General features: G+C 44.4%; 5 protein-coding genes across 5 annotated transcripts; 3 read left to right on the forward strand and 2 right to left on the reverse strand.

The window, feature by feature from the left end:
• Positions 1-9,170: 9,170 nt before the first annotated feature.
• BJX67DRAFT_375995 (uncharacterized protein) lies at positions 9,171-9,745 on the forward strand (the record flags this gene model as incomplete). Its single annotated transcript, XM_071031783.1, has 2 exons — positions 9,171-9,521; positions 9,596-9,745. The coding sequence occupies 2 exons, from the start codon at positions 9,171-9,173 to the stop codon at positions 9,743-9,745; spliced, it is 501 nt and encodes a 166-aa protein (XP_070880424.1).
• Positions 9,746-9,950: 205 nt separating this feature from the next.
• BJX67DRAFT_368646 (kinase-like domain-containing protein) lies at positions 9,951-11,114 on the reverse strand. The gene is made up of 2 exons (XM_071030653.1): positions 10,588-11,114; positions 9,951-10,528 (listed from the first exon to the last, which is right to left on the reverse strand). The coding sequence occupies exons 1-2, from the start codon at positions 11,066-11,068 to the stop codon at positions 10,086-10,088; spliced, it is 924 nt and encodes a 307-aa protein (XP_070880425.1). The 5' UTR covers positions 11,069-11,114; the 3' UTR covers positions 9,951-10,085.
• A 1,260-nt stretch (positions 11,115-12,374) lies between these two features.
• BJX67DRAFT_392259 (SGNH/GDSL hydrolase family protein) lies at positions 12,375-13,727 on the reverse strand (the record flags this gene model as incomplete). The annotated part of the gene is made up of 3 exons (XM_071034920.1): positions 12,375-13,167; positions 13,227-13,603; positions 13,658-13,727. The coding sequence occupies 3 exons, from the start codon at positions 13,725-13,727 to the stop codon at positions 12,910-12,912; spliced, it is 705 nt and encodes a 234-aa protein (XP_070880426.1). The 3' UTR covers positions 12,375-12,909.
• A 2,624-nt stretch (positions 13,728-16,351) lies between these two features.
• BJX67DRAFT_386557 (uncharacterized protein) lies at positions 16,352-19,009 on the forward strand (the record flags this gene model as incomplete). Its single annotated transcript, XM_071034093.1, has 1 exon — positions 16,352-19,009. The coding sequence occupies one exon, from the start codon at positions 16,352-16,354 to the stop codon at positions 19,007-19,009; it is 2,658 nt and encodes an 885-aa protein (XP_070880427.1).
• An 830-nt stretch (positions 19,010-19,839) lies between these two features.
• BJX67DRAFT_386558 (uncharacterized protein) lies at positions 19,840-20,325 on the forward strand (the record flags this gene model as incomplete). Its single annotated transcript, XM_071034094.1, has 1 exon — positions 19,840-20,325. One exon carries the CDS (start codon positions 19,840-19,842, stop codon positions 20,323-20,325), a length of 486 nt encoding a protein of 161 aa, XP_070880428.1.
• Positions 20,326-21,041: the final 716 nt, after the last annotated feature.

The following is a 21,041-nucleotide window of genomic DNA, read 5'->3' on the forward strand; positions in this document are numbered from 1 at the left end:
CAAGTTAGTTAGCAAGGCCAACAAGGTTATGTTTGCATTTATCTACCTTAAAGGAAAAGTATATAAATAGTTCGAACCCTTCGTGAGAGAATAGCAAGAAGCTGGAGAAGATAGGGACAAGCTAGCTAGTAATACCAAGTAGCTATTCACAAGTTATAACTATTTCAAGGAGCAACTTACTCACGTGTTTGGGGATATCAACAAAACCTATAATGCTAAAAGGTAGATCAGAAAGATATACTAGTCTGGAAGAGATATAGGTATACTTATCTTAGAGTTCCAATAAATCATATTGTACCTAACATGGGAAGACAATGCTTTTATATACTACTTTAAGAGAGCCCTGGACTATAATATCTAGAAGAAGATAGTATTTTTACCTAGGCCTAATATCCTGGTAGGGATATATAACCTAGCATCTAGGATAGGGAACTAGCTTAAAGAGCTAAGGGAACAACAAGGCCAATAGAACCACGGGGGATACTATTCTAGAAGGAATCAGGGTAGACACAATGGCTATCGTGCTAGTAACAACCAATAACTCTAGACTAGGCCCCAAGGAAATAGCAATCCATACAGACCTCAACCTATAGACTTGGATACAATAATCTTAAAGGCGGAACAAGATTGTTGCTAGAAGGAGAATCTATGCTTTTCCTATGGCAAGCCTAGTCATAGGGTAGCAGACTGCAAGAAGCAGAAATAATGTGGCTAGAGACCCCGGAGGGGAGCTGGATAATATTAACTAAGGGCCACGCAAGAAGCTGCGATGTTAAACGCGACTAGGGAGTAGGATGATGCCACTAGTGAGGCACCTACTGTGACCAATGATTCCCTGGAAAAGGCTGGGAGAGCCTTAGCTCAGGATGAGCGCGCTGCAACTATTGATGGTACCTGGGATGCTACTAGAAGAAGGCGAAGCGCACCTCTAGCAGCTTGGAATAAACTTGGACAAAATGCTAGAAGACAGGATCTAAACCTTGCGCTAAAACTGCTAGGGGTAATGGCCATACTACTTGGAAACACAGGGATGGATATTGAAAGGTGTGTCGAGTAAATCGCTAATATTGCTAGCAAGATATATAAGGAAGAGAAATTGCTCAAGGTAATCAGAGAAATATATATAAATATTAAAAAGTTAATCAAGCAGCTAGATGGAATCCTCCAAGACAAATTACTATACTAGCTAAAATATTAGCTTAGCACCACAATTTCGCGAACTAATAAAGAGGAAGCTAAGAGGATGGGTGGGTCCTACTGCAACAAAGCTACTAATAACAAGCTGGTTCAAGAAGGAGAGCATAGCGACTTTCCTGTAATTGTATGGAAAGTTAACCTACTTAATAAACAATATAGAATATAGCTAGAAGGCCTTGAGCCTAGCAAGAAGGGACCTAGTAGTGGATTTGTAACCCTAGAAGAAAAAACCCTATAGGAAGATAATATTAAGGAATACAAGCTATGCTAGTATTAGCCATGGGCTACTAGACTATATAAAAATAAATAATATTGGAGACAATAACTTGAGTCTTTAAAGACTGGCAAAGACAAGCTTGCCTACTGGATAGATAATATTATTGCAGCCGTGCAGAAAGACCCTTGAAAACTTACTAAAGGCTTGAGAGATTTCTTTAATTAGTGCCTATATCAGGACCTGACGTGTTGGGAAAAGACTAAGGATCATTAGCAAAAGTATATTGAAACTTGCAAAAGGCACCTAGAAACCTGTACTATCTATAGATAAGATAATAGTGACTACTACTTGCAGCTATGCAAACTATCTGATAAGTAGTCCCAGGAGTCTAAAAGGCATCTACCATGCTAGCAGGATTGGTGCGAATATATCAATGCCAACACATGGTATCCTAAGCATGATAATATACTGTGGCTAACATGCTATGACTTATACTATATGTACCATAAGGATACTAAGTAAATTGCATGCTACTAGCCAAAGCAACCAAGAATAATTGACTAGAACAACTTGTATCCATGCTAAAAAAAGTAATACTCATGTAAATTGTACTAGCAATACCTAGAGCACAGGATATACTATTAGATAGCTTGCTATAAGGATTACTATATTATATACTACCAGGCCAAGCTTGGAAACTACTTTCCACACCCAAGACAAGGGGAATGGGTACTAAAATAGGAAGAACAGTACCTTGTAGCTACCAAGACTTGGATAGGAAGGTACTTTACCCAACTTGCTAAAGTACAAGAAAGGCAAGCCTATACCTTGATTAACTTAGGAGCTATAGGAAACTATATTAGCCCAAGTTTCGCGGAAAAACTAGGGATTAGGGGTATTTAAAAGGAAATACTAATACCTATAGCAGGACTAAATGGGGAAAACCTGGGAAATGCCTTGTTAACAGTCAAGTTAGGACCTCTACCCATTGTGGTAAAGGGGAGGACTTTTAAACTAAGTTTTAATATTATACCCTTGGGCAAGTATAATATAGTATTAGGGATTCTATGGCTCGAGAATCTCAACCTAGACATTAACTAGATTAAAAGGGAAATCTAGTAGAGAAATAATAAACAGCCTAAAAAGCAAAAGGGACTAGAAGGGGCTGGTACCCTATAGCATGCTTGCATGGTGAAATATAAGGCCAAGCAATCTATGGGGGGATTGAAGACCAGTAACCAATCCACAGGTACTAAGAGTCTAGTAGAACAAATCATCGCAGCAATATCAAGACTATTAGGGAGGACATGGCTGATAAACTTACCTAATTGGGCTACTAGCAATATCATGAACAGCAAAATTATTATAAATAGCAAAGGAGTAAGGTTTCAAGGGATACTAGCCACGAGTAACCAGGCCTATAAGGAACCAACTATCCTGGATAAGTATAGTTGATTCCAGGATATGTTCTAATAACCTGGTAAACTAGAGTTACTACCTCACGGGCCTCATGATTATACCATACCTATTAAGGAAGATATAGAATTAAACTACAAATAGATTCTACTACTAAATAACCAAGAATCTAAAGTATTAAAGAAATATATCAATAACTAACTTGAGAAAGGAAACATCCAGCCTTTATACTTACTAATAAGGCATGAAGTCCTATTTATACTAAAAAAAGATAAAAGTAACTAACCATGTATTAACTTCTAACTACTTAATAATGCAACCATCAAGGACTAGTACCCACTACTCTTGATTTAGAAGATCCAAAACAAAATCCAAGGGGCAGCATGGTTTACCAAGTTTAATATTACTAACGCCTACTACTGCATCAGAATTGCAAAAGGAGAAGAATAGAAAATAATATTTTGAACTAAATTTAGCTTTTATAAATACCTGGTAATGCTATTCAGGCTTACTAACATACTACTAATATTTTAAAGGTTTATTAATAAAGTGCTAAAGCCTGAAGACAAAGAAGATAAAGAAGAGGAAGAGGATAACAGGGAGAACTTACCTTAACTAATAAATAAATTTGTGCTTGCATACCTTGATAATATACTAATTTTTTTAAAAGATAGGAAATAGTATATAAAGCATGTCAAGCAAGTCCTTAGAAGAATAAGGAAAGCCAAACTATAGTATAAACTTAAAAAATATGAATTCCATATCCAAGAAACTAAGTTCCTGGGCTACTAGATTACTACAAACAGGTTAAAACCCAAAGCCTTTAAAATAATAGCTATTAGGGAATAACCTGTATTAAAGAACCTAAAAGAACTGCAATAGTTCCTAGGACTCTTGAATTACTATTAAAGGTATATTGACTAATACGTATTCTACATGGCACCTTTATTCAAGCTACTTTGAAAAAAACAAGTATATAAATAGATAAAAGAATAATAGAAAACTTTTAATGCTATAAAAAAAGCTATTATAATAGTACTAATCATGTTATAATACAACCTAGAGTTATCTATAATGCTAGAAACTGACATGTTAGATTATGCTATTAGAGTAAGAATAACTTAGTCAGGATCTGATAGCAAACTAAGACTAGTAGGATTCTGGTTAAGAAAACTAACAGGACTAGAAATAAATTATAATATTTATGATAAAGAACTGCTAGCTATTATGGTAGTATTTAAATATTAGAGAGTCTACTTGCAGGGAGCAAGATATACTATTACTATGAAGTCTGACTATAAAAACCTTACCTACTTTACAACAACTAAAAAGTTAATAAGGAGATAGGCAAGATAGGTAGAGCTATTCTTATAATATAACTACTAAATCAAGCACTATAAGAGCACGGAAAACAGCCAAGCTAATATCTTTAGTAGATAACTAGATTACAAGGACAAGACTAGGGAACCTTGACTAGCAATTCTAAGGAAAAACAAAGATAGAATACTTGGGAATAATCTAATAATCCTAGCAGCTACTATATAGTTATTAGGAACCATAATTAATACAATTAAGAAAGCCATAAAGGAGGACAAGCTAATATAACAAGTCTTTATGTCAATACTAGAAGTGCTAGAAAAAGACAGGATTCTCCAAATCAAAGGACTTATCTATATTCTACCCACACTTGTTCCACAAGTTATTAAAGAACATCACGACACCCTAGCATATGGATATTTTAGTATAGACCAAACATGTAAATATATTAGATATAACTACTACTTCTAGAACATGAGAAAGAGGGTTGAAAGCTATATTAACAACTATAAAGTATATCTATAGGATAAACCAAAGTGGTATATGCCATATAGAAAATTACAAAACCTAGAAGTTCTATAGTAACCATGGGAATAGATTATGGTTAACTTCATTAGACTATTACTAGAGACATGACAAGGAAAAGAAAAATACAACTACCTCGTGGTAATCTTGGACTAACTAACAAAGTATATCTACTTGGAACTAATATAAACAACCATAATAGCAAAAGAGATGGTAACCACCTTTATTAATATAGTTGTCATGAACTATAGAATACTAAAATATATTATATTAGACTAAGACAAGTTATTCATATCCAAGTTTTGGAAATTAGTAACTAATATTATAGGAATTAAACTACGCATGACTACTATATATAGACTATAATCAAACAGACAAACTAAAAGGGTTAACTAAATAATTAAGCAATATTTGTAATACTACATGAACTATATACAAGATAACTAGAAAAAACAACTACCTATAACCTAGTTTATCTATAATAATTTAGTATATAGTACAACAGGAATAATACCTTTTGAAGTAAATTATAGATATTACCTAAACTTGCATGGTAAACCAATCTAAAAAGAACTAATTATAGAAGAAGCTAACTATTTCATGTAAAAAATTAAAGGAATCCAAATATAACTTACCTGAGATCTTAAGTTTGTTAACCTTAAAATAAAGCTTTACTATAATAAAGGGCGCTAGAAGGCACTAGATCTTAAAAAGGGAGGGAAAGTATTCCTACTCTATAGAAATATCAAAACCAAACAACCAAGCTAGAAACTCGACCATGTACAAATTGGACCATTTAAAATTAACAGGAAAGTGGGACTAGTCAACTATTAATTAAAGCTACCTGAATCTATGAAAAAGATACACCTAGTATTTTATATATTACTCTTAGAACTAGTACTAGAGAATACTAAAATTGCTAATAATATTAAAATTAAAAAAGAAGAACAGGAGTATAAAGTTGAAAAAATCCTGGACTACTAAAAAGTTAGTAGATAATTGCAATACCTTGTGTAGTAGAAAGGATACAATACCTTAGAAAACACTTGGGAGCCTATTAAGAACTTGACAGGCTATGCCTAGAAGGTCCAAAAATACTACTAGCAGTATCTAGTATAGAAAAGTCGATATTCTACTAGAAGGATAGAGACCTAATTATCTAAGTTAGACTAGGATTATCTAATATAGTGGCAAGTTAAGTAGTAACCTTATGCTTGTTAGCAAGGCGCTCTAGCTCTTGGAGATCCTTGGTGGTTAAAAGATCCTCCTTATCCAACTGATCTATTATAGTTGTATTATAATCTAATATCCTTGACCCATGCTCTCTAAGAAACCTCTCTTGTTTTTGCAATTAAAGGATCTTGGATATAGCCTCTTGTATTTTTTAAGAGTGTTCTAGCCACAAGTACTAGGCCTCCTCCAAATTGGCAGATACTTTTGCTTGATCTTGTTCAAGATTGTTCTACTGCTTTTTAGTATAGAATTGTTTTTTGTATTTCTAACCATGACAAGTGCATAATGCATAATTTCAACTTTTTAAATCTATTATGCAAACTATACTATGCAAGAAATAATATTTACAGGGGTTATTAATAGGGACACTATTAGTAGAAATCTATTTGGACTAACAAAAATAATTAGCAAGGTAATTCCGCTTAGAAGGTATAGTAAACTATTGTGAAGAAAATTTAAGAAAACAAGAGACTTACTAAGATAACAGGGAAATCTACGCTATTTATGTTTTCGCGGACGAAAACTAAAAGAAGGGGAGATGGTGTTATGAACCCTCAGCCTATAGTCAGTAGAGCGGAGTTATAAGGCAGAAAGTCAAGGCTAGGGAGCCTTGGGCCATAGACTAGCTACTAAGAGCCACTTTGGATTTAAATCCAACCTTGACAATAAACTAACAAACCTGAGTATTGCCTGACTCCAAGACAAGAATAAGCAATACTACAAGAATATGACCCATGGACTACACGCCCTATAGACAACAATCACTGTTACAAGGAAATACCGCGTATCCTTTAAGTATGATGGAAAGACTACAGTTTGAAACCATGGCCACCACATGACTACTATAGCCTACTGTAGGGACAAAGGAAATAGGAATTATTACAAGGAAGAATTTCGAATTGCTCCAAGAACATGGTAAACAGAGTTACCCTAGTAAAAGACCACATAACTATATACTATCTAGTATACTATCTTAAGGGTAGGAAAATAGTAGGAACTTGGGAATACTTAAAGACGCTTATTACCACTATATCTAGCTTCCTATCTTTATGATTAATACTACTATTATTCCAGAGTAACTAGTTTAAAGGATCTTTGCGAAGCAACTTGACTAGTACTTACTCTATAGACTATAGTATATATACTATAGGCTGGCCCTGCCCTTTTACCCCAACTTTAACCTAACCATAACAAGTCTCCATACTTGTTGGACGTGATCACACCAGGTAAGACAAGTCAATCCGAATCCTTCAGAAGTCCCGTGTGAGAGCCCGGGGTTAGAAGCGTGCAAGAGGTCGTCGCTTCAATAACACTTGCTTGGGATCAAATGGCTATATACCAGCTACAGCAAAGCTGCTTTAAATGTTTTAAGGCATAAAAACAGTTGTACAGGCATGGGATAGGCCTTTAGGAAGTCGAATTTGTTAATATAGTGGAACCCTAAGCGCATTCTTGATTTAACTAAATCATTATATATAGACTTCAAAGGACCAAAGCAACTAACATCAAGAGGCTGTAGAAGATATAATAAATAAGAAGGCATGCAAATAGCTATAATATTATTTTTACTATAGATTTTGTCAAAGGTAGGTGTAAGATGACTTCTATAGCTGTCTAATATAAGCAATTGATATTAGCTAACTATATAGCTGCTGGTTGTAGGAATAAAGACCTTTTAAAGCTACTAGAGGCCTATCTTATCCATAGTCCAACTATTAGGACTTAATTTAATCCTCTAGTCTGTTAGCAAGGCAAGTTTTTTATACCATCCCTTAATATAAACCTTTCCTTTAAAGATAATGCATGTAGGAACTAACCACCCCATTAAATTAATACTTTCGATTGTTATCACCTACTCGCGATTCCCAGGTTGAATAAGATGAGGTTTTCCAGGCATCTAAGATCTAGTAATTACCTTAGTAGTTGCTATTTAACCTATAGCAAAGCCAGTTTTGTTAAAGTTGTAGATATCTTTATCTAATATGCCATATTCAATCTGGACCTGCTAGAGTCGCTCAAACCACCTCTTTATGACCTTAGGATTCTTGTATTTGGCTTGATTATAATTATACTTCCTTGTATATTAAGATTGGACTTCTTCATAGTATTAAATAAGGTTTGTAACCTAGTTCTTTCTAATAGATATAGATAGAGTTGCTATATCTACTTGCAGGATAAGATTAGCCATCTCATAGACCTGCGCGTGCCTTGGAGGGATTCCATGTGTATCCTGAGATACTATCCAATCAACTAAATAGTCTTCTTAAAGCTAAGAAAGCCTGTGGCTATTTGCGCGGAGTTCTGCGCGAAAAGATTGACCCTAAAGTTGTTTGTTAAGTATTATATAGGGAACTTCAAAAGCCCTTGCTACACAATAAATACCCTGAATTTTAGACTTTTTTAAAGCTTTAATAGCAAGTTGGATCCTACCCTCTTGCTCAACCAATTTTTGACGACTTTGACGCGCTTTTGGTGGCATGGTGGTGGTTTGAATTCGACGTGTTGAACGGCGCGTTGAAAATCGAGGAGGTGATCCGCTCGGTTGGGTGATCCGCTCGGTTGGGAAATACGTTAGCGATATCCTACAGAGGCTCTTTTCCACAGAACGTCCGTGCTCTGGCGCGTAGCCATCCAATGAGAGTCGCGGGTGGTAAGCGCCGCACCTTGACGATGATGCTGGGTTTACTACGGCAGATGTACTAGTAGTATTTGGAATTGATTTGATTTCCGTTATCACACCTCTAGAGGATTTCGCCCGGGCCGGGCTGCGCCGCTCATTTACGCGCCGGACATCCCAGGCCTCCGCGCTCAGACCCCAGCGCCCTAGGAGTGTCCCACGAGATGTGCAAGCTCCCCATAAAGTAGTGATGGAGGTGATTATAGTGACGCTAAGCTCAGCTTACGTGTGCGTGTATCGTAATTGGTTCGTTAACAACGAATCTGTGCCGCCTTTTAAGCGCCAGGCAAATGCTTTTGATACTCTACGCCTTAGAGTTCCATCGGACTTCTAATTATACCGGTCCAAGAGCATGGTGGACGGTTAGTAGGACCCACGAGGCCGTTGCCTCTGACATGTAAACCTCCAGCGGCCAAATATATGATACGCTAACATTTATCCCCCTCCCTTCAAGAGATATAAATGTGAGGTATACTCCCCCCAAGGAAGTTCTTTCTAGCAGATGTACACTTTGACCCTCACCTGAATAATCTCTCATATACCCATATATACATATATATTCTCCAAGGCCCAGCATTACATTCCACAATGCCACCACGAACCATCTACCTTGTTGCATTCCGCCCCGCTCCAAACCAACGAGCTCATTTCGCAATCTGGGTTCCTTCTGCTACCAACCCCGAATCCGGCAGTCTTATCCAAGTTGTTGGTGCACCCATGGCTGGCTTCAAGCACGAGTTCAAACGCGGCTATCAACCGGCTCTGACCACCCAGAGCTACAAGATCTTTCCTATCGGCGAGGTGGACTCTGCACACATTGTCGACTGGCCAGACCATGTTCATCTCACGGACAGCGAACCGAAGGGCAACATTGAGCTTGCTGCAGTTCAGGTTCCCGCTCCCAGAGCCAGTCAGAACTTCATGGCGCCCGTGAACGACGTAAGCCCCATTCTCCAGCCTTGCCACCTTGCCAAGTCCATTCATGTAGAACTGACCGTTCGATTGCCACACAGACGACCAACAAAAGATGCCAGGAGTGGACCATGGAATTCATCCGCCATCTCGTAGCCAAGAGATATATCGGAGCAGGGGCCATCGAGATCGTCCAATCCCAGCGTGACCCTCCCAGCTTCGGAATCGGCCTTCGCCCTGTGGCGCGTTAAACCTGCCTAGAAGAAGCCAAATTTCGCCGGGAGGGATACTTCTCTTGTCGACCACTTCGCTTTAAGGGTTCAAACTGCCCGGTGCGGCCAGTGAAACATGGGATCGCCATGAATATAGCAATATTTGTGGATGTTAGTTGTACTTTATAAGCATATCTTTTCAACTGTTTATATCATCAATGGTTAGATGGAGCAATATATGTACTAAGCGCGCGAATCCTGACGCTGAGCATTCGATAACTCATTCGTAGATTGCTATCATGATAAGATTGTATTCAATCATGTCTTAGTGAAACCGCACAGCCCCCTGACTGTAAGGTGGAAGTTACGAAAAATAGGCCTAAACCGAACCCATCGCCATACAATACTGCGAAAATACAAGAAAGACATCTTCCCATGGCCGGAGTACAGTATCAATATACCCCTCGCTGCGCCACTCGTCCTCGTAGGAACACGTGTACAAAGCCTTGCAATACTCCCAATACTCCGGATACCACCCTGCCTGCTGCCAGTCGACAAGCACAAGACGGGCCGACCCACTAGAAGAAGAAGCATCAGAGGAGAAAGAAACAATGATGTTCCCTCTGTGCAAGTCAGCATGAGTGAATTTTATGCCAACCTCATCAGGTAAATAGGCTCGGTAGGGATCGTCATATCTGGTTGGGAAGGGGAGTTGGTGTAACAAAGCGAATTGATCGTTAAACTCTTTTACGGAGGCGAATGGTCCCATCTTTGGCTGGGTTGTAAAAATGTAGTCTTGTAGGTGATGTTTATTAATTGAGCCTTGCGACGCAAGGCATTAGCACTTCTCCTAGGAAGGGCGTTGCGGGAGTCTGACATACTAATAAACGGCTCAAAAGGGTCTTGCTCTAGCCGACGGAGAGACTGGACGATTTTTGATAGCTGGTCAGAAAATGCCCTTTTCCCTGTAACATCCAGAGAGCTCCAGTGGTCTAGCAGGGTTGGCCCTTGAATGAGCTCTATGTATATGAAGACATAACCTTCATCATCAGTGCGCCAGCCAAAGACCTCGGGCACGGGAACCTCGTCTTTAAAGACCTTTCTGACCATCCATAGGTTAAGCGCTTCGAGAGTTGTAACGTGGCGGCCAAACTTAACGATCAAATTGAGCTCTTCAAATTTGATCGGTTTCGGTCTAGGAATTTGACCAATGTCCTTCGATAAAGCTCTCACCTGCATGGGTGTAGGGAGCTGGCGGCCTGGACAGGTGAAGAACGAGGAATCGGTAAAGTCTAGTTCCTTTTTGGTGGCATCTGGAAGCTCCAGAGAAATAGTACGGTCTCCAAGTCTGTATTGAACCATTTTAGAAGATCGGAAGCTGAGCGGTCCCGATCAGGTTGGCTGCTTCTTATGTTACAGATAGTGCCTTGTGCTGCTGCTGGCGCCCTTTGTTGTCAGCTCGGACCGGATTTACCCGTTCTCCGGCCCGGTACAGGCTTTCTGTTAGACCCGAGGACCAATGTATGCCTGAGGCGCGAATGCGTCGCTTGTCCGAGCACGTGACGCACCAACTCAGCGCCGCTGGTCCTTTGTTAAGTTAGGAAGACCAGCGCTGGAGAGATAGGTGGAAGAGCAGTAAAGGCCGCACGTCAAGAACAATTGACTGGCTTCTAAGTACAGCTACTGGGGCCGAGGAATTCAGCCGCATCGTGCAAGACTCATCCTTCTTCAAGGATATATGCCCAAACTGGGCCTGATCAAGCACTGAATGAGTGCAACAGTCCATAGTTCTACCTGGGTTGGCAAGGTTGGCAACCTCACCAACCTCATAGGTAGCCAAAAATAGGTTATCAACCCACAGAAGCCTTGGCCAGGGTAGTGCCAGGTGTTTCTTCTACTCCTCCAGCACATAGTGCTCAACTTTGTTATCTAAAGCATGTATTTAGCTTAGTTTTGGCAGGATCTCGCTCAGATAGCACGTCCCTAGGAGGCCGCAGGTCACGTGAGCCACGTGACTCGCCGAGCGACGTTAAATAATAATAATAATAATAGGAAGACCAGTGATTAGTTTTAATACGATAGTAGCAGCACAGTCTGACCCTCATATTCCGCCTCATATATTATCCCCCTGCAGTGCGCTTGTACTGCGGCTCACACACTCTCTCAAAGAACGCCTTTGCTAGCCATATGCCCAGGAGCAATGTCTTTGCTACAACACACTGGAGTATAATATTGTATAAGATCTAGTTCTAGTGTAGATTTTGGCACTTATGGGTGAGGCTGAACAAGTCTAGGCAGCGAAATTCGCGCAGTCTACATATGCCTATGGATGAGCATCACCTGCATAATTCACTCTTTTACCTCGGCAGGCGTTATAATATTGTTTGATCACTTTTGCCCAAGAAGGAGAAAAAACAACAGAAATATGCGATTGCATGTGGGTTATAGCCCATTAAATGTATGTCAATTTATCCCCGCTGTCGGAGCCAAGGACGGGTTCGCCCAGCCATTACTGCTAACTAGAATTTCCATAATTGAGAATCATCGATCAACAACTACAGTATAATGGACCCCGAAGAGAGCCTACGCCGATCTGGGAGATCAAGGCTTCGAAGAACGCTTGGAATACAATGACAAGTTTCCCAAGGAGTGGCTGGTCTCAGAAGGGGACAGACCACCAAGGTACCCTGGAAATTTAGTGTGGTCGCCTGACCTGTATCCACCCGACTTGTATCCGCGTTTAAGCCACACGCCGGCTTGGTTAGTAGTATGGTGGGTGACCACATGCGAATCCCAGCTGTTTGTATGTTTTTGTTTTCTGTTTGCCCCTCTTTCAGTCCTTCGCCTGAATGCCTTGAAGCCTCTCCTTTCCAGTGTTGTCTTGCTCTCCGCTTTCTTTTGGCAGTATTTTATATAGTGACGGGGTCTGGTTATGTTTGCACTACCTGTGTTGTACTTCAGAGCAAAGAAGTAAATTCTTTCTGGTGGGATACCAAGGCTATATACACAGCACATGAAGCCCAAACTGATTTTCAGTCAAGTGGAAATAAATTTAGCCTCCCCTATAGAAACGCAGAAGTTCGGTCGTACAGCTGTGTTTCTGATGTACGGGTGCCTTGCATCACAACAATTTGTATTGATTGCGGGTCAATTTGGGTGCCTGGGCCTGGGATGCTTCGTCCAAGTCCGTCCCTTTCATCTTTTCATAGACTGCCTTGGACGTCCTCGATGAACTGTATCAATTGAGGGCCAACCTGCTCTGCTATGAACTGATCACCCTGGCTGTTAGGATGGACACCGTCGCCCTGCAGCATACCAGTTGTGAAGCCAGCGGCCGCTGAGCAGTCAGCAATGGCAATAGGAGACTCGTCTGTTGTTTGCTCCGCTACCCAATCCGGGATGGCGGTGTTGACGGCCTCAATGGTCGGGTCGCTCCAGCTTGTCGGGATTAGCTTATCCACCTAGGGAGATGCGCGTCAGAGATGAAAGACTTATACGGTGGTCAGGAAGCATAACTTACGATGACCTTGACGTTCGGGTTCGCGGCACGCATTGCCTCGAGCATCATTGTGTACGAGCCAATGATGTCGTCAACACTGTGCTTGCCGATGTTAACGTCGTTGGTGCCGAGCATGAATTGAACGATATCTGGCGTGGTGCTCTGAACCCAGTCCGCGATATTGTTTCTGGCAATATCATACGCCTGCCAGCCTGAGTGACCTTCGTGGTCCGCATCAAAACCCGCCGGGGTCGAGCACCCTTGGACGCCACTCATGCTGCCGACGAAATCGACACTACCGTCCAGCCCAGCGGATACGAGTTGTTCCCATACTAGGGGCCTCCAGCAGGTTATTTCAGTAATGGAGTCACCGAGCAGCACTAAACCACCCCGACGGGCTATATTAACCCTATTTCACGAATACAAGATGCCGCCGCGAGGTGTTTACTCACTGACTTTGACCGCTTGCCCAACCGTACTGGAGGTAAGGCTGGCAAAGAGCGCAAACCGTGAAAGCTTCATTATGATAACGATCCAAGACTTCGAATTCTGGGATTTGATACGAGGGAGTACCGGGTGATCGAGCTTCGGCGCGGCATCACTCGAGGGAGGACTGATGTCCTTTAAATAATTTTCCTCGTAAGTTCTCTCCTCTCCTCTGAACCGGGGGGAATTTCGAGCTCCGTCTTCAGAGATTCATCCGGGGGAGATCGTCCGGAATTAGGCTATGATCCACGGCACAAACCTTGCAGGCAGGAGCACCATTCTGACCTGACAAGGAGCCACATCGCCTTGCCAGGTTCGATCTGTTTCAAGAGGCCAACGACTTTACCCTTCATTACCCAGTGAACCGCGGGAAAGTGTGGAGACGGTCAAGTGCGGAGCGGGGTTCTTTCTCCGTACCTGAGGAGGTAGTCGGATAGAAAGCAGAAGTGCCCGGCCAATGGAAGTAGTTCAGCGCGACGCCACTGTTCCTTTTAGATTTCTTCAGGCCCGCGTCCTCACTGATGACCAACAACTCTTCAACAGAGATGTCAACTCGGGGCCGATCTGTGAATGTCCCAGAGCGTTAGCTCTCTCCGCAGGAGATATACCAAAAATAGCGCATGAAACAATACTCGATCGAAACGTGATGGAATCACGCGCATTGGAGTCTTTCCTCAGCAGGAGCCGGACGAACGGATATCCGGGGTAAAAGACTGTGTTTGTAGGTGGCATACCTCACCGACCCCTGCGGTCACCTTCAGGGTCGCGCTCCACCTTAAGCGTGCTTCGTCACCCCGCCAGCCACACAGCCAGACGGGCCACCTGGCAACCTTCTTCAGGCTGTGGAAAACATGAGACGGTCGTGAATCAAATATTTTTTGGTAAATCCAATTTGCCAACCTTGACCCATCAATTTGTTCCAGAATCACCCTCACTCCCTCTCCACAGTCTCATCAAACCGCGCTTGAATACCCCTTAACAGCAAGAAAATCCTCCTTTGACACTCAAGACCACTATTGCAAAACTCGTATGAGTTAACAATGAGCTCCTCAAGTTTAAGATAGAACTCTGCCTGGTCTACCAACTTCCCTAATACTCCAATGTCCCCTATCTTGTATTCTAGCTCCGGCTGAAATTGCTTGATCTAATTACCATTAGGCAATATCTATCAGAAGGCTTCAGGTACGGATTTATTAGCATAGGGCCAGGGAACTAGTCAAGCTTCACGCCCCAGACAATCCCAGAGATATAGGCGCGATTTGTGGCGGGCTTGTTGAGGACGTTTATAGGTTGAGAAATTTTATAGGTAGGCAAATCAGGTTAATGTTGTCTTGGCCCAGGGAAATGTATTCGTTCATCCATTCTTCCACGGTGCCGTTGACCACAGGAAAAGGGCAATTAAGCTCAAACGGGCAAATACAGTTGTGGGAAGGAGTAGCACATACTTGTTTAGTAAAGTACCTCTATCTGTCTAGTACTTCCTGAAAATCAGTCTCTTGAACATCCACAAACAATACCATGACTGACACTCCAGGCTTTCGTTTTCTGCTGCAAAGCATGGTCCAGTCCTCTTGTTCATGGATAATCTCCCGTCCATACGGTAACACCTCGCCCCCGCATATATTACAGCAAGATTCCGGGTCCTCTTTCTGTTGGCTCATGATATATCTTCTCATCATGAGTAAAGGCTAGATAATTATATTCAGGTGCTGTCCAGCGAGGTAAGAAAGGGTGTATATTCATTAATTGTGATGTCATAGCATGATACTTAACTCAATGTTATTGCTTAACCATAGTTTCCATGCTTCGTCGGCAAGCCAAATCAATCTATATAGAATATCAGAGATGTTAGCACGAGAAGAAGAATCCTTAAGGGATGGCTTGATCCTTAACACGGCGGCAGAGATGCGATTTGAAGGACGAGAGAAAGAACGGAACTGGAGGGGGAAGGGCAGGCGGCGGAAGAATCAACGTGAGATGCCCCGAAAGTCTCGTGGACCCTAATCGCCCCCTTATACCTCCCTCCTGGGGCCAAAACTACCCCGATTCCCACAATATGCTTCCTGAATTTGAGATAAATAATTTCACGTCATGGACCCCCCTTCCCGCGAAACCGTGTCCACTGTCCACTCGGCCCTTCGTTCGAGCCCTAAATTCCCGGGTTGGGCAGGGAGCACAGTCCAAGCCTCACTCAGACTTCTTCGGCAGGAAACATCGTCTTTATACATTTCTCCTAGGTTGACACTGGAGACCTAGTTAATGCGAGGGTGTGTTGCCTGAATCCGCTTCGCTGCTTGTTCTCTGCTTGGGAAAACACGCGACCCACTCACTTCGGCCAGACCGAAGTCCGAGCGACGGGGAGATTCAGATCCTTTTTATACACAAACAATTGATCAGCTTGCTTCAAAGCAAAAAGTAGTATTGAACCTGACCTCGCCAAGCTGCCACTGGGGTGAGTCGGGGTGGGTTCCGTCCACGAGTGGCGCTTGTCGTGCCTGAGGCGCCAGTTCGCACGGTCTGATCACGGGATGTCCGCTTTGAGATCGAGAGCGGAAGATGGTTGATCCGGCTCTCGTTTGTATGCAATACAGACACTGAACCTCAATCTCCCCTCACCTGCTTCACCTCCACTCCCCCTTGCCTGGGCTACCGTCGCCGACATGCTACCTAAATTCCTGCAGAGTAGTTACGCCCGCTACAAGGAGGACACCAATACATTTGCAACATGGCTTCTTGAGTCAGCGAACAAATGTGGCTACCAGCCGCCAGCCCTCCCTGCTGCTGTTCCGCCCGCGAAAAAGGGCAAACAGCAAAGCAAAAAGCGCGACGGCAATGATGCTGCAAATGCAGCTCCTTACTGTGTTACCACCAAAGATCTGCAGGAACTTGCCGACGTGGTCTCCAATTCTGCTCTCACGATGCCCAGATCCGTTCTCACGATCGCGAAGCGCGCCATCAAGTTGAGAAAAACGGTCACTTCGTGGTTCCTGGGTCAGGGTGAATCTGCAAGCGACAAACGACATGCTCATTTCATCACTGTGCTGGAGAATATTTGCGAGACCCTTGAATGGAAGATCAATCAGGCCTCAGCGAAACAAGACGCCAAAAAGTCGCCGCAGCCGCTGACTGACGATGAGGAAAGTGCGGACGGGGAAGCTGCCGCATTTCTTAACAGATTTGCTGCCCTCACGGTGGAGGAACCTCAGGACACAGCAGCGCAGACCCAACAAATACCAACAGAATCGAAGAAGCTCGTCAAGGTGACTGTCGTTGAAGAGGACGACAATGACGCCGCAGACTCATACCTTGGTCACTTGTTCTTCAAGACTCTATGCTTGCTTCAAGACCTGCATAGAATGCGCAAGTTTCTTTCCATCACCTGGTCCGAGTACCAGGATGGGAAAATCGATCTGATGAACGCGGCCGTCGTGACAGATACCACCTTACAACTTGCCCAGGATCTTATCAAGGATCTGGAGGCCGACTGGCGCACTACTCTTACAAGTGAAAAGAATCATGATGTCCAGAATATTGTCTTCAACCTCGCTGTCATGAACCGCGGCGGTTCTGCAGCTCCATCCATGGAGATTGGCCTTCCGTACAACAAAAACATGGCCGATGTAGCCGAGTGGTGCTACTTACCAACCAGGGTCCTGCTCGAGTCGTTTGCAGACGTTCTCCAGGTCAACCATCTACCAGTCTTTAAAAAGGGCCACTTCGGGATGTATGACCCCAAAGCGAACCGGGAACGGATGTCTCTGGGTGAAAAATTCAACGAGGACAAAATCATCCTCTTGTCGATCCTACCCGAGTTTTGCATGCTTGATGCGTTCGGGATCCGAATGCCTGTGGAGGATGTGTTAACTCGAGGCCTCGCCGAATTCGCCAAAACTAGACAGCTGACTTTCTGGCTTTGCTTCGCTGCCCAGATCTTCCTCGACGTTCATCACGCCATGCGACACAGCGCCCTGGGTGCATTTGCAGACCTCCGCATGTGTGGACTGCGCATCCAGAAGACTATGAAGGAGTACCAACAACTGTCCAACACACACCCGCCGCCCAAATTCTGGCCCAAAGAGGGTGATAAGGAGATTCAAAATATAAGCACAGCCGTGCAGTCGTGGATCATCCAAGATCTATTCCTTGATCTTCGGGTGCAGTCTGGCATCGACAGAGTTGGCTCTCCACCCGAAAAGCACACACTCCTATCGCAGCACGCTATTCTCTGCGGCTTATTCCTTTTCAACCTCAACCTTCGCATGCAGTCTGTCGGCCAACAGCTCGTCACACAGTGGTATGATGTCCAGCAACTGGCCTTTCTTTACAACCTCGTCGTAAAATCTTCACCGATGCACAAAGGTCTCCGCTGGCCGGACATGGACGCGTTCATCAAAATCCATGGCGAATCTCACATATTCATCGGTTCGCGGCCCAAAAACGCCGCGGAGTCGCTCCAACGGCTCGAGCTGGCCACGGGTATCTCCTCGATCACCAACTTTGCCCGCGATTCTCGAGTTAAAGGCGAATGGCACAAGCCTAACGGCAAAGATGCACGAGTCCTCACACCAACGACTGCAGTGGCAAACTTATTCTTCGAGCAATACGTCAGCGGCCCCGATCCTTTAGCGGGCGAAGCCGCCGGAATTGCAGGCTTCGAGACGATCCTCGACCAACTCTCGCAGCAAAAATCGAAGCAAGAGTCATCCGCACTTACCAAAAAACAGCGCCAGAAGCAAGTGCAGAGAAGACCCAACCCAGAACTCAGCATCGCCCGTAATTGGTCTCACACGCACAGCATCGACACGCTGCACCTCCTCGCCTTCCTCAAGACGAAATTCTTTGAGGAAGAGCCGGCCATCTTATACAACTATTTCGGAATGCACAAGCGCGCCGTCCAATTACTTCGCCTGATCCGCGACAAGGAGCACCAAAAATTCGTGCAGTATTTCACCGCGGAATACATGCCCGATGACTCGTTCATCGCGAACATCGTCATCCTCATCCACCACGTTGCGCACGGATCCGCGCAGAATGCACGGGACATGGGACTTGGATCACACGGGGGCAGTGAGATATGTAGTCGGATTGTCGTGAGTGCTGCTGATGTGATGCAGGGGTATCTGGCTAAGGATGGGGCGGTGGCGTGTAAGGAGCTGCGGGTGTTTTGCAAGAATAAGAAGCCGATAGTCCATGATGGCGGAGACGATGGTCAGGACAAGGCGGACGCCGACCCACTGGTTTATTCGTGGCTTAGTGTGGAGGACGTTCTTGGTCCTAAGGGAGTTGCCTCGCTGCAGACCGGGATCCCCATCGGGTGAGCTAAGACCTAATGGAGCCTGAATCTAGAAATCTTTGGTAGCAATCGCCTCATTCACTTCTGGCTGTCCAACTTGCCGAGATGGAAAAGTATGAATATCGTGACTGGGACAGGGCATACACAGGAATAACGGTGTGAAGCCTCGCATCTCTCTTGTATTGACATTAACTTGACGTGTGGCTATTGGAATCTTGGTGGTTTGTTCGATCTGTTCCATGCAGCTGCACCTAGGGTGTCCAGACAGTGTACGTTGGTGTTGACCGACCCTTCCGGGATAGACTGGACAGAGGCCGATGCTGACAGAACGGATTGGCTTGCTCGCCCCGTGAATAGGCATCAATTCTTACCCCAGAGGCTCAGAGGCTAACAGGCGAGCGCCCATTGAAAGGGCTGGTGGCCTCTTGGTTCGTCTAAGACCGGAATAATGACCAAGTGAGGCGGCCAAATGTGGGCCAGGCCGAGGGGACCTTCCCGCCTGATCCTTGTATCAGCCAACTTGGTTCAGGACTTGCACAGCAGGACAAGCAGCGGAGTAACTTGAGAAAGAACAAAGCAATGGACCTTGCGAGACTCTGGCGAGCTCGGGCCGCCTTAAGGGGAATCGGACAAATGAAGATTCGGACCATGAGAAACGTGGAGAATAAGGCTGCCAGTCCCAAGAATAATACGGAGCAGTCGGGAACCATAAACCCGATGCAGAGACCGGCTTTATGGAGTTAACGGCGAAGCTTGAAGAGGAGTCGCAGATGGGTTTCTTATAAAGACCTGTGTGGAATGCTGCTGAAGCCGTGCACCCCAAACCTCCTGGCAATACGCATCCGCATCGCCAAAATGCCTGCATCAAAGCGCCTCCAGACCGCCCAAAAATTCATCTCCCACTTCTCAACCATCGACGACAACCTCCTCGAATCCCTCCTAGCGGAGAACTACCACCACCAATTCGCACCCGCCTCGCTGAATCCCCCGGGCCCCTTCGATAAAGCCGGTTACCTAGCACATGTACGCAGCTTGAAATATGTCCTGAAGGGATTCCCCGTGACAGCGAAGGAGTATATCGAGAGTGAATCGAGCAATACTGTTGTTGTTTGGGCGACGGCAGAGGCCCAGTTTATGGAGGAAGTTAAGGACGACGGGATCCCCGCTGAGGAGTGGGCATTTCAAGGGGAGTATATATATGCTATTACAATGGACCACATTGGGGAGAAGATTGTGAGGTCGATGGAGTTCTTGGATAGCAAGGGGACTGAGCGTTTGCTCGGGTTGGCGGCTAGGGCGGGGGCGAATCTGGAGAAGAGGGCTGCAGGGGGGAAGCAGTGAGGACTTGCGACGCTTTCTGAAATGGCTCAGTTCCCTGGAGGTGCGAGAGGTACAGGCAAGGCACAAAGTTCAGCACGGTGTACAAAAGCAGGGCATAGTCCAGAATTCGCCAACATTATCCCAGGTCAGCGTGAACGCAGCGGCCAACACTTGCCACATGATGTAGCGTAATACGGAGGGAACCAGACTAGGTGCGCGGAATAGAGTTGTACAGTAGCTTGAATTACCGAAATTTAGTCTCTCTACCGCTCAATCTTCGCAGGAGAGCTATTCATTAATCACTGGGGGGTATAACTGTTCTAATCTCCCGCTTGGAGATGGCGGATACTTGACCGCGTTTCGCAAAACCGGGAACCGGTAGGAAAGGCTGAGCGTGATGGTCTGGAATGACTGAGTTGGCTATAGTCAGAGAGTCAGTCGACGAGGTAAGTTGCGTGAACGAGCATTGAGGAGCCTGGCTCCTGCTCATGGGGCAGCAAATATTAGTCGCAATAAAGCTTGCCAGATGTAAAATCCCCAAGAGCCGGGCTGTGAAAGGAATTCTTCGGTTGGAACGGGTTCGCTCCTCGAAGATCGGCGGGTTACGGCCGCGCCATCCTTCTGGAATGACTCATCCTGCGAGAGTGCGCAGGTCAGGTGCCGCTTCCTAAATGCCGCAAGCCGGCCCCACCAGCCTTGGCATAAGCGGCGCGGCACCTCAGCTTTTAAATACAATC

The sequence above is a fragment of the Aspergillus lucknowensis genome, assembly GCF_044049455.1.
Source record: "Aspergillus lucknowensis strain CBS 449.75 chromosome Unknown BJX67scaffold_98, whole genome shotgun sequence".
In the NCBI taxonomy this organism is placed as follows: Eukaryota; Fungi; Ascomycota; class Eurotiomycetes; order Eurotiales; family Aspergillaceae; genus Aspergillus; species Aspergillus lucknowensis.